Source organism: Ceratotherium simum, chromosome 11 (genome assembly GCF_057802395.1).
Source record: "Ceratotherium simum simum isolate JZ-2026a chromosome 11, ASM5780239v1, whole genome shotgun sequence".
NCBI lineage: Eukaryota > Metazoa > Chordata > Mammalia > Perissodactyla > Rhinocerotidae > Ceratotherium > Ceratotherium simum.
Genome location: NC_141910.1, coordinates 51,829,852 through 51,843,963, shown reverse-complemented (window position 1 = coordinate 51,843,963; position 14,112 = coordinate 51,829,852). Strand labels below are relative to the sequence as shown.

The following is a 14,112-nucleotide window of genomic DNA, read 5'->3' as shown; positions in this document are numbered from 1 at the left end:
GCTGAGGAGGGGGCAGTAAGTTCTGAATTATGTTGGTAAAGGTATGTTAGGTGTTTAAATTGAGGCTATTAGCTTAAAATATAACCTGTTCCCAGTGATCACTGGTGTCATTTAAAAAAAAAAGCTCACAAATCTGGTTTAAGGTCAGCTCTAAGATCCTACATGAGTCTAGACGTACGCGTTTGTTGCTACTATAGCTATTTCAGTATTTACACCCCTGCACACCCCTGAGGTTTCTTGGTCTGGAGGGATTTGGGCTCAGGGTTAGATACTTAGAGTTGTTCGAATTGGATAAATGAAATTAAATAGAGAGTCTCGGAAGTCTACTGGACTGAATTTGAATTGTAAGCATCTCTGCAGTGTAGGAAGTTTAAGTATCCAGGTGCTGTGTTCTCCCTGCCCTGTGTCTATCTCACGGAGGTTAAGTGCTTTCAACTCCAGCCTAATTGAGTTCATCGTGGCTTTACTCGAAGTAGACTTACCTTCTTGAAGACCAGACTAATTATTTTTCACATAACAAATCAAATGAGACTGACATGGAAATGAATCATGTTAAAGTTATTCACACAGCTTCAACCATTCTTTTTATTCTGTCCGTAATATGACTTCTGAGATTCAGCTCAAGTCTCCGTCAGCAGTGTTGATATTGGCTGTCTCTGACTGTTCTTGGTATGAAGGATAGGTGTTACTATCCAGTATCTTTGGAAGAGATACCCTAAAATGGATTTTAAGATGAATTTCAATAGTCATAACAAGTCCCATATCGATGGCAGGGGAAGGTGGATTTTGCACTATAGACAATAGAGAAGAAAAGTAAAATGAAAAATTTCAGTCCCTTTTATTGGACCTGCCAATAAAAATGGATTTATAATAAGAATTCCAATAGATTATAGATATCAGTTAAAAATAGTGTCATTTTCTCGAATGATCTTTTCTCTTTCTTGAAGGGAGTGGAGCTTAGGGAATTATGAAATAGCATGAGATTTCTTGAGGCCTCACTTCTTACTCCCTGGTGTGTGACAAAGGAAAATCCAGTGTAATGTTCTGCTTTAGTTTCTTTTATAAAACATCACAGCTGCTGCTTGGTACATACGTGAGGAAAAAGAATTTCTGTCTTTAATATTTCTTTAGTTCTTCTGAGAACTGTGAAATACTATATAAATATTACTTTGAAATAATGCAAAAAGATTTAAATTGGTTTCTTTTTTTTTGAGGAAGATTGGCCCTGAGCTAACATCTGTTGCCAATCTTCTTCCTTTTTTCTCCCCAAAGCCCCAGTAGATATTGTATGTCACAGCTGCACATCCTTCTAGTAGCTCTATGTGGGACACCGCCTCAGCATGGCTTGATGAGCGGTGTGGAGGTCTGCGCCCAGGATCCAAACTGGTGAACCCTGGGCTGCCGAAGCGGAGCATGCGAACTTAACTGCTACGCCAACTAGCCGGCCCCTAAATTGTTTCTTTTTTCTTGACTCTTAAATGCATGAAAATGTAGAAAATTTGCCTGCAGTCTTCACAATCTTATCTTTTGGTGGGATATTTAAATTGGGTATCTTTTTGGGATTCCCTTTTTCTAGATCCCTATAAAGCTATATTATTCACAACCGGTTTCCAAAAATTATCATCCAATGGCAGCGGTTATCTCTATAAACCTGATAAGAGGGTTCTATCCAATCTCATGGTAATTGGGAGAGAAGACTCCTATTATTAATGAATTCCTCCTCATAATGGCACCGTGACACTTATTGAGGGATGCCTGACTCCACAGACACCTCGTGGTCTCAAAGATGTGGCTTGTTCTGGGCTTTATTACCTCACTTTGGGAATGGGCACTGGGAGGCGCAAACTGACAGCTGACAGAAGGTGCATCAGATAGATCATCAAATACTAGCAGGGGTAAAAGATAGCCTTCAAAAGATAAGTTTTATGATTTTATTTACTTTGCTACTAGGGCTGCAGTTGTAGTAAACGTAACAAAAGAGAAATAAGTGAAGTGTAACGTGAAGGTGTGAAGGTCATTAAATGGACATGATTCTCACAGTCAGCTTTGCTTTTTTCAAGTAACCACCCCTGATTGACCTCATTTTGCTATGTTAGTGATTTTATGATTTGTTAAAAGCTTGAATAGTAAGAATAAACAGAGCTGATACTGGACTTCTTTCTAGTCTACTTCTGTATAAAGATTCAATTTGGCTCACTGGAACTGTGCACTGAATTAATTGGTTTTGGCTCTGAATGAAGAGTCAGGGTCAAGGAAGAGAACACACACATGCCCCTCTGTACCAGTCGGGTCCTACCCATTGTGGGCCGGGTGTTGGGATTTACTTTACACAGAGGTGAGGTCTTAGAGAATCACAGGCTTCAGAGTTGGAAGGGGCCTTTGAGACAAAACCGACTGCTCATGTTTTTAAATGAGAAAGTGAGAGTTTAAGGAACTTGCTTGAGTCACCTAGGTAGATAATTGCAGTCTAGTACCTGGGTCTTTTAACTCCTGCCCAATCTGCTTGCTGTTTCTCATGTAATTGATGAGCACTAGGCCATCCAAGGTCAGCCTGGTGGTCTAGTGGTTAAGATTTGGCGCTCTCACCACTGCGGCCCCAGTTCATTTCCCTGTCAGGGAACCACACCACCGTCTGCACTTATAACAGAAACCATCCAAGAGAGTATAATCATCTGAAGTTTCATCAATGTGATATTCACCTATATTGGCAAATAACCTCTCAAAATGTAAATATTCTAGTGAGTGTTAATACACTAGTTGTTAAAGCTTAGTGAGAGTTCATTTAATAAGACTGCCTTTCAACTAACACCAGCTGAAATGCACTTACCAAATGAGAATTTTAGTGATGGTGGGATAAATAATTGTGAGTAATTGTTTTCAAGGAGGCAGGAGGCCTTAGTAAATTGGTAGAGTGGGGAGATAGCTTGAGGGTGTGTTGAGCAGACGGATCTAAGCAACGGACAGGGGACAGCACTGCCAGCGGCCTTTGTACCTGCAGGTTTTCTGCAGTTAGCCTGCCAGTGCCCTTTTTACCTGGAAGGGTAACACACTTGTTTTACTTTGAGAGGAAAGTCATTGCTTTAGTGTTGTGATTATAGTTCATGCTCCTCCCATCCCCCCAACTGTATGTAAGTCTGTTCTTACAGTGAGCTTTTCCAATGTTTTAAAGTTGTTAAGCTAGAGCTAAAAATAGCTTTGTACTTGAGTAGTGCATTAAAAATTAAATATACCTACTCAGGATATCAAATGAAATCAGAATCTTAATAGAAGCCTTACTATTTGTTCTCAGTAATTATGTTTTATTTTAGGGCATCTTGTGGGGGGTTATGGGAATGCTGGTTTGGGTTTTGTATGTTCACACAACATGGGGAGCCATCTGCTGCAATGAAATTAGCAAAGTCAAGTTGTATGTTCTTTGGGGACCTATTTAAAAAGTCATTAGCTAAAGACAGATAACACACTTCATACAATTTTATGAATCTTGTCATGGGGAGTCTGTTATTCAGAATAGTGTGATTCATATGCATCTTATTTTAGATCTACAAAGCTTATATGAATTTTAATCCTGCTATTATTGGAGAAAATCATGAAAATATCATGATCACTTAGAATTTCTTAGAGGAATAAAGTTAGTCTGCAGTTACGTAATATCTTACAGCTATAGAGTTTACCAAGTAGTATATGGAGATGCCAGAAATTAAAAAAAAAAAGAATTACTCAAATTGATCATGTATCTTCCTTTCTGTGATGCTTATCTGTAACACTTAGAACCCAGTTCTTAGTGTGGTGGAGTCTTCACGGTCTTCTTTTGAGCCGAAAAGGACTTGGTTCTGGTACGGTTCTTGCTACTGTCATTGTGTCATACTGTCACAAGTGACAGATGAAGTTAAACCTGACAGAAATGGGAGGGTGAGGAGGGCCAGAGGGGTGTAGAGCCGGCAGGCATGCGTGGACACACTGACTTACACACTTCTCCCCGCACCCAACCCCAGATCACTTGGGAATTCAAGAAGTGTAAGAGAGCGTGCCTGTGCTCTCACACAGTGTCTCAGTTCCCTGAGGGGCAGTGAGAAGGGGAGGTGATTATTCTCATTTTGTATATGGAGACAGGTACAGGCAGGTCCCATAACCCAAGGAGAGCCGGGCCCCACAGCCTAACTGGTGGAAGAGAATCTGGTCTGTTGACTACTAGTAGATCATGTTCTTCTAAAAAAATAAAATTTATTCCTGCAATTTTGATTTTGAGGTGCTATGTACTAAGAAAATGGTCATTCCTCACAAATTGCTAATTTCCCAATGGAACGGTTGTGAACTTACGATGAGCTTCTTTATGGACATGGAATATAAATTATACTAGCTTATGGTTTAATTAGCATAGCTTCTGCAAACTTAATTAATTGTGCCTGTTCATGTTCTAGGTGGAACTTTCTATCATGGTTAATAAATATGAGCGTCCACAGCATCTGTATGAATTGCTGTAGCCATATGGCTGGGGCAATATTGAGTGGACGACAGTCCAGATTAATATCATGCTAATACCGAGGGCTTACAGCGAGTGAAATGAAACATCTTGAGGTCATCATATCTCAGTGTGCAGGTGTTTATTTACTTATCCATGGATACAGACTTGTAAGACTTGACTATCATTTACATGAAAGTTGATACCAGTAAAGACAATTAGAGAGAATCAACAAACCAATCTCTGTGGTAGTAAGGCACAGCCTGAAGATGTAAGGGATTTGTAGTTTTTAATAAGAGAAAGGGATAAGATTTTTTTCACCATTAATGACAAGAAAAAGTTGGCTATTTAACCATGTAGCATGCTCCCTGTTTAATAGGTTACTGGGATTACAAATATAAAATGAAATTATTCTTAGTTTTGACAGTTCCTTGGTCATTATCCTTTAGGAGAGTGTTTCTCAAAGTGGGATTCTGGGGCCCCTTCAGGTGGTTTGTGAGTTAGATTGATGTTTATATAATTTTACTATATATACTTTTGCGCCTGGCAGGAGCCCAAACTATCCTGATGGTTATTTAGAGATGGGTTCATCATTGATGTTTCGTCTTCATGTTATTCTGATGAAAATATTTTGGCAGTTAAGAAGATAAGGAAATGCGGCGTCCAGGGTATCAGGGCCTCTACAGATGTGCAGAACCACCTACTAGGGCAAGGCATCTGCCATAGGAGGAGGGAACCTTCTCTAGGATTGGCTTAGAACAGAATGGCTTTCCCATGTCCAAAGTGATACTTTGCTGTAGTGAAACTGAGAAGGTAGGTGAAAAGGTAGGTACATGTACAGTCCTTTTGCTTGGGAATGCTTAGTGCCCAGCAAGTAATACAAAATGCTCTCCTCCCAAAGCGATGCTTTGGCACAGCTCCCACCAGGAAAGAGACTGGGCAGGACAATGGAAGAGAAGCAGAAAGAAAGAATGAAATGAAAACATTGATAATGTGAAGCATTATTGCATAAGTACGTGTGTAAAGTTTAACAGATTCTTGATTCATGGAAATAAATTTCACCTGTGAAAACCAAGTTCCGCACTCCCACTATAACATGTCAGCGTCAACCTCAGCACTCCAATGTTCCTAATTCCTTCGCTCATTGTCACCCAGAGGAAAAATTCTTTGTTTTAATCTGCATTTGGTAGCTATACAAATTATGCTATGTATATTTCAGCAAATGTGTGTTCTCATGGATATTATGATCACATGATGAAGGGAGAGAAAGTTCAGGTGAACACGGGAAGGAAGGATACTGCGTTAGTACCTCTCCCCAGGACCACTGACGGCCTGTCTGGACCACCACCCAATGACCTTTCTATCAGCACAAGTAGAAACTTCAATTTGGTACCTAACCTTCATGACTGAAACCATTAGAAGGTTTTGGTCTAAGAGCTATTGACGCTTACGCCCATGAGTGGATATGTTTCTATGCTTTGATGTTCACTGCTGCTTAAAAGTTTTGTTTTTAAATGATCAGAGTTTATTTTAATTAGTGGAAAGTTTTAAAATAAGTAATTAATAATTTAAATCTCGAGTTTTCAATCCAGCAGGAAACCTCACACTCAGTTGTTCACTTTTACAAGGAGGATTTTCTTAAGGCATGAGGTGTATTAACAGGATGTTTGACTCTCTGGATCCGTACGGGGGTTTATCATACTCAGAGCACTTGGAATGTCTGCGTCTCATTTAGATGAGTATATACACATTTTCTCTACACCACGTTAAGTATTCACCACATTTTTACCATCATTGATGAATCAGCATAATTGAAAGTATCTAACCGTCATCTAACATGACGTTTTGGTTAGTTGTCTATAATTTTTCTTTTCCAAGTAAAGAATGTCTTTCTCCATGCTGACTCATTACAAATAACTCTTTTATTTCTGTTCTCTCTCCCCACAAGTGGTCCAGGTCCACATCAACAAGGTAAGGAAACACCTATGAAACACATAAGCAGCTAATTCTGACTGCATTGAGCAGAGCACACAGTTTGAAAGAAGCATGAGGAAGTGTACAGCAACCATGCATAAACAGCTTATGCAACCTTGTATTTATCACTCGTCTTTATGATATTTTCTTCTTTTGAAAGAATAGATGAATCCATGCTCAAAACCTTTCTAAAGCATTTTGAAAATACAGCTTTTTATGTGGCACTTCAAAACACGTTGGCACAACATGAAAAGTGACATTTGGTCTCTGGTTTGTGGAGGAGCCTTTACCTGTCCCTCCTCCATGGGCTCAGGGTTCCCAAGGAAGAGAAATGAGTGCCGACAGGCTCAGGGCCCAGGCTGGGTTTTCAGAATGGTGTCCTCATAATGACTAGTTCCAGGGGCAGGGGTGGCCTCTAAAGGTAAGCCCTGTTGCTGGTAGCCATAGTTGACATTGCCACATGGGAAGTGACGCAGCCTGAACAGGGGCACTTCCTTCATGTTGGCAGTCAGCGAAGATGGTTCTAGGAGTAGAGAGGCGCCTGGAAGTCTGCCAGTTGCAGTGTTAGGGGGGACAGTACAGCTTCCCTCACGTCCCAGGTTTCCTCTCTCCTGTTGCTCCTTCTTTGCTGGGGGATTGTTCTTTTTGGCGGGTTTCTCTGTAAACCATGAGCCATAAGTTGGGTTCCACAGGCTGGTTGGTTTGTTTCTGGATCCCTGGACTTTGTGCAGCTCTGATGGCGGGTTGGACTGAGAGAATGCCATATTAACGTGTCCCCCTTCCACGGCTGGCACTCTAGTGACTCGAACAGAGACCTCTGCAGCTGTTGGTTTCTTCGCGGCTTTGCCAGAGGCCGTGGAAGGCAGAGGCAGCGGGGCATCCTGCCCTTCCTCCCTTTTAGCTTGTGGAGGAGAAACTAGAAGAGGAGGAATCTCCTCAGGGTCTTTGGGCCGCATGGGCACTTTCTCTTCCTCGTCCATGAGGGGGCCGTATTCTATCGGCAAAGCAGTGTTGATCACATCTGGATCCTACAGGTAGGAGAAAAGAACTGATTAAAACTTTGAATCACAGACAAAAAATGTTGAATCTGGAAGATATCTTAGCAATGATCTCATCCAAACTTATTTTACAGATGAGGAAACCATTCACTGTTTATTGGGACTATATTAATTTACAGGCACTGGGAAATAAGAAACAAATGGGAAATCATCCTCATCCTTGGAGAGCTTCGAGGATAAGTGCTGTAAAAGAAGTGTGCACAGCTGCTGGGAAGCAGCCACCTGCCTGGGGTAGGGACCGGGGTCAGGAAAGGCTTTGCAGAGACCACCTTTGGGCAAATCTTACAGATTAATGGATTTAAAAAAAATTATAAATTAGTTTAAAAAATTATTCCAATCTATTTCCAATAAAATCATTCCAACTAAAAAGAAAAGTCTGTCTGCTTGACTTCAGGTTGTGTGTGTGTGCATGTGTGCGTGTGCGTGTGCATCCATGCGCACATGGGTGGGGGCGAGGGGCGGAGAAGAGAGGAGAGGGGAGAGAGACACACACCTGTTGGCTTATACAAGGTTTGTCTCTTGTTGTCTTCCTAGCTACCTCCCACTTTTATGATATTTGGATGGGTTACACTGGGTTATGACTCCTTCTATGCCATCATATCACTGCATGTGCAGATAGCACAATGCAGCCACTCTGTTCTTTATTTTGTATATAATGAGGCCCTTAGTGAAACCCAGGAAATACTGAAGTGCTGAGAGGAAAACCATTTACAAAACTAACAACTTTGTGCTAGATCATTTTTACAGCAATAGACTGTAATATAGAAAAGCAAAAACAGTTGCCAGAGATATGAGGGAAATTTGTGGAAGGAAACTTAAGCTTAGGGAAATTTAATTCTTTAATATTTTATGCAAATTGGGAAAACCATTACTTCAGTTTAACAGAAAAGCACATTGGTCCAGTATTTATCGATAAAGAGTTTAAGAATAAAAAACCTACCTCCCGATTCTCTTTTATTCTTTACTTCCTTCTCTGCTAATTTTTAATTTCTATAGTGAGTAGTCAAAATATGCTTGTATAGAACTACCTACTTTTAAAAAGGGATATTATATACTTTGGAGAAAAATTACTCCCAAGTATATATATTTAAGTGGGTATATTGCATTAATATTACAACATAATAACCGAAAATGCCACTGAACACCAAGTTCTCTGAAGGAACCCCAAATAACTTGATAAATGGAGTCCATCCAGATAAATGCCAGTCCGCTTACTTCCGAGCTGAAAGGACCCGAAAGGATGGAATCGTGAGGCCAAGAAGTGACTGCAGTTTGAAACGTATAGGTCTTTTGTCATGACTAAGATGAGGGAATTTAGAGACATAGTGGTTTATTGTTAGACTTCCGAAATATTCTGCAAAATTTAGATATTCTGGCAGAATGAGAGCCGAGAGAGGGAAAGGAGGCAGACACAGTGGAGGGGCGATAACTGGTGGAATGAAGGTCCCTGAGGGGCAGTTGGTGGTGCAGGTAGAGAGGTTCTCCTTGAAGGGGAGGAGGGCCACCACTTCCACTGAGGCGGGAAGGAAGGTGGTGAGGACGAGTGAGATGCAGACACAGGGAGGAAACCGAGGGGATTCCCACTTGATAGCCTCTCCACTCTTGAGGAGGTAGGAGGCATAGTTGTCTGCTGAAAATGGGGTAGAAAAGGGAAAATTTAGAGCCATTACTGAAGGAAATGGGAGAGGGATCTGCAGAGGGACCAGCGGGATTGCTAGGAAACTGTGTGGCTTGGACAACCTCTCTAAGCCTCAACTCCTCACCTGCAAAATGGGGATGTTTTATGTACCTCACTGAGGATAAAATGAGTACATGAAAAGTGATTTGTGTATTACAGATGCTATACTAATGCTACTGATAATGTTAACATTTCTCCAGATTACTTTGACCTTTCCTTCCTTTAATCCCTCTAACACACTGGACATATAATTTAACAGTTATATATTGTTAATTATTTCACATTATTAGTTCTTCAGCCAGGCTATGAACTCTTTGAGAGCAAGTGTTTTCAACACTAATTTGAAGCTCCAGTTTTGTCTAATAAAACATTAGGCACCCACGAGGGATTTAGTTAATGCTTATGAATTGAATTGGTTCCCTAATGTTACTGAGTTTCTGCCACTGTGTCACGTGCTGGTGAAGAAAGCAGCAGTTACTAGTATTTATTTACAAAACAGGCAAACTGAGATACCAATCGTTTTACTTTATAGATAAACATTCATTCTCATGATCATAACTCGTATTTTCTGGCTGGTTTAACTTTTATTTCACATTTTGGTATTTGCCATCTTTAAGACTCTTCCATATAAATAGTGGTCAAGGGGGAAAAAAGTGTTTATACCTGGGTACAGTATTCAATCCTCTCCAAAATTATGGCAAAGTTGGGCCTGTCTTCAGGCTGATGTTGCCAGCACTGGGTCATTATCCGGTATCTAAAAGAAGAGTAAGCACATTAATTACAGTCAGGAGAAACAAGGATGAAAAATACATTTTTTTCCCCCAGCACTTTTCTAAATGGGACCAGAGGTGGCACTGTCTTGGAGGGTGGCAACTCATCTAGGTCCCATGTGGTTGGCATATGCTGCCCTCTGCTGATGGGCCAAGGAATCGCGCCCAGGTGTAGAGGTGTTATTAAGACAGACATCCTGGTGTTTACATTAAATATGGCTCCTCTCATTCCATTCCTGAATTAAATGACCTCTGGGGCAGAATACTCTAATTACATTTCCTATCTTGCTTGTGGGAAGGAGGTGAGGGATGCCAGACAGGACAGCAGAAAATGCAGGGAATGGAAATACTTAAAGGAGACTCAGACATATGGTGTAGGGCAGCTGGAGTGGAGTCTGGGACACAAATTCCTAGGAGGTGCTTGAGGAGTGTGAGCCTGAGCCTCCAGCCAGACCATGGATACCTTTTTGGGCGTGACATTATTGCTTTCCAGGGGCCGGAAGACTAACCCATCTCCTTGAAGTCACAGACACGTTACTATCTTGGGGCATACTAAACAAGTTCAGCCACCTGCCCTTCATCTTAAAAGGAAAAAGCATATGTGGCTGCAGATATTTTCAGAAAAGGAAAACTGTGCTTAGTAATTTCTAGAAATGTTCCTAAAAGAGGCGTACACGGGCCCAGGGCAGTTCTTAGGTGGGTCCATCCGTCCTCCGCTGGTGACGAACTCCAGAACTTCCTGGTTGCTTTTGCTGGGGTACGGCATATATCCAAGAGAGAATATTTCCCACAGCAGCACTCCGAAGGACCTGTGCACAGGACAGAAGAAATGGATATGGATACACATACACACAGGCAGATACATACACAGACATACACGTACACACACACAGGGACACACACAGACACACATACACAGACACACGTAAAATTTTAATTTTTTTATCACACATATTTCTACAATAGAGAATTCTTAATTTGGAGAAAAATAAAAGAATGAGAAAGTAGCCACGTGCAGTGTTCCATAAAAAGACAACCACTGTTAGCATGTTATCTTTTTGTTCTAGTTGAGTTCCTGTGCTTAGATTTTTTTTTACATAATCGCAGTTATATTCAATATGCAATTTTGAATCTTAATTTTTTTTACACATTCCATTATAGCATAAACATTTTCTGTGCTAATACAAACAGAATTTGAAATGGCTGTGAAACATTCCATGGAATAGTTGAGCCATAATTTGCCTTATCATTTGCATATTATTTTCAATTTTTTAAATATTTAAAATACTGTGGTGAACATCTTTGTGCATTTTTTAAAAGGACAATTTCCTTAGGGTAAATTCCCCAAATTTAGGATTAGAATAATCTAGTAAAATCTAGGATAATTCTAATGGAATTACTAGATCAAAAGAATATGAACACTGAAAAATTCTTGACACATATTGTCCATTTTACTTCCAAATGTGTCACTCTGATCATCAACTAGCATTATGCAGGAATGCATCAGACACTCTCACTAACGTTGGGTATTCTTATTAAAAATGAGAACTTTTGCTAATTTTTTAAAAAAATAGAATATTTTAAATTATGTTAATGACTTGATAATTAACATCATTGAGTGTTTTCTCAAATATTTATTAATTCACTTCATTTTTTTCTCCTTTGAATTGTTCATATCTTTTGCCCATTTTTATCCACATATTGTTTTGATATCTGTCAATTTTCTTTTGGGTTTGTAGACATACTTTAAATATCAGAGATGCTAACCTTTTATTTAAAAACCAAATACTTCTGTAAGTTGCTTTCTAATTCTAATTTTTATTTATAAAAATACCAAAGATTTTTATTTTTAGGTAGTCATATCTATTTTTAACAAAATGTGTGATTTCCTCCATCTATTTTATAGATTTAGCAATCATCTCTTCACCAAAAATTAGATGAATATTTGCTATTTTATTCTAGTTGTATTTGTTTCTTCTCTCTTCTCAAATCCAGGTGAAATTTAGTTTGGTATATAGTATGACGTAAGGATCTAAATTGATTTATTTTTCCAAACAACCACTCTTCTAACACTATTCCTAAAATAATTTTCCCCTTACCTATTGACTTATGAGTAAAAATAGGTCTGTTTCTGGGCTACCTATTCACTTCATCTATTTGTCTGCCTCTTACATTGATGCCATTCTGTTTTAATTTTTGTGTATTTATGTTTTGATATCTGGTAGGGCATCTTTTTCCTATTTCTCTTTATTTAAAGAAACATACTTGATTTCTCATTTGTTATTTGTTTTAAATGAACCTTAAAATGATTTTTACCATATTCCAAAATCATTTCCTTTGATATTTTGACTAAAATTTTAATTTTAAACCTTTAATTTTATAATTAGCTTTTTGACAAAAAAAGCTTATCTTTGTTTTTGTATCTGGTTGTAGTTTTCTGATGTTAATAAATATTACCTCAAAAATTGTAGAGAACTATGGCTCCTCCATCTCCTAAGGAACACGAAGGACTTTTATTGACATCACCTTGGTGAAATTTCAAAGACTCTTGTGAGGAGGCTTGGGCAAAGATGTTTTCCATATTTTTCAGGTGAGAAGGCTGAAGCAGAGGTTATTATACAACTAATCCAAGACAGACTGGAATACATTATTAGATCTCATGATTCTGCTACCTACAAGTTGCCTGGCACATATATTATTCCTCTCTGTTTGGTGGTTTTTTTGCCCCCAAGGAAAAACAAAATAAGCGAAATCATGCAAGGAACTGGCAGCAAGGCCTAAAGAATTCTAGCTATATGTTTAGACAGAGAGAGAGATTGCAGTATCCTTTGAGACAACCAGTATATAGACTGCAAATAGATGTTTATTTTCTTGATTTAGAGTGTGGAAATTAATAAAAGAAACCTTAGCTAAATTGGAGTCGAGAAAGTCTGCAGCAGGGGCTCTCACCACCTGTCACATCGTCAATTACACCAAACAGGAAAAGATGGTTGCTTGCATCTTAGACAGGAAGTAGAGCTACTTTACTGCTGAAGGAAGACTTCTCTCCCCACCTGGCAACAGCCCAGCCAATAAGAATGCAGCAGCTCAGCCAATGAGAAGATGTTGCCACCCTGAACTGTTACTTTCCCCCAATGGATTTTCCTTTAGAACAGCCCCTCCATTTTCCCCCTTTTCTCTATAAAAGTAGCTCCCCTTATTTGTTTGCTGGATTTGCCTATGGTTTGCCATAGCATGCACATCCTGAATTGCAATTCTTTTGGCTATTCCCGAATAAACTCATTTTGAGATAAAATAATAAGCAAATTTACTTTTTAAGTTGAGAAGAGTTCAAGGGAACAAGAAGTAGTGTTGGTTATAGAACTTTGATAATTTCAGGTAAACAGAGTTGTCAGATTTAACAAATAACCATACAGGACAACTAATTAATTCTGAATTCCAGATAAACAAGAAATACTTTTTTAGTATAAGTGTATTTCAAATATTGCATGGAATATACTTACACTAAAAATTATTTGCTGTTCATCTGAAGTTCAATTTTAACTGGCCATTTTGTATTTTATCTAGCAATGCTACAGATAAGGTAAATCTATATTTTGTATGCCAGATGGTTCTTTAACATCTATGAGCCTGTCCTCAGTAGGACCAACAAGGCCCAAAGCTCTACACCAAAGCATTCAAAATGAAATAAAAACAAATATTTAATAAAAATCCCACTTTTTTTCTCTTGGTATTAAATTTAGTCTACTGGAAATTATAGAAATAGCTTAAATGATTGCTGATTAAATTGTTATTTTTAAAATTTGAATCAATGAAGATAATCTGATGGAAAAGTTTCAAAATCTCGAATTGTGCTGTGCTTATCCATCTTTTAAAGCTAAATTTTATTTTCCTTTATTTATAATCTGAAGGTGGAAGATTGTCTCCAGATGTGGTAGAGGGTGGGTCACACTTTTAGGAAAAATAGGAACCAAAAGTTACTGTGTTGTATTTAAAATTCCAGCCAGCTGATTCTGCTGTCTTTTGCAGTTTGCTTCAGGTTCATGTATTAGAAGTCTGCTCAAGATCTCCACTGGCCTATTTTAATGGGCAACTCAAACTTGACAAGCACAAACAGAACTCTTTCTGCACCCAAACCATCTCCTGCGTCATTCTTTCCAGTTCAGTGGTACC

The 14,112-nt window shown here is 39.0% G+C and overlaps 1 protein-coding gene across 1 annotated transcript in view; it reads right to left on the bottom strand.

Moving 5' to 3' along the window:
- Positions 1-6,363: 6,363 nt before the first annotated feature.
- ALK (ALK receptor tyrosine kinase) overlaps positions 6,364-14,112 on the bottom strand; it is a 685,772-nt gene continuing 678,023 nt past the window's right edge. The window contains exons 27-29 of the mRNA XM_087436965.1: positions 10,614-10,748; positions 9,833-9,923; positions 6,364-7,461 (exon numbers count right to left, since the gene is read on the bottom strand). Of these exons, the coding sequence (XP_087293091.1) occupies positions 6,781-7,461; positions 9,833-9,923; positions 10,614-10,748 (907 nt within the window). The 3' untranslated portion in view covers positions 6,364-6,780. The remainder of the gene's footprint in view (positions 7,462-9,832; positions 9,924-10,613; positions 10,749-14,112) is intronic.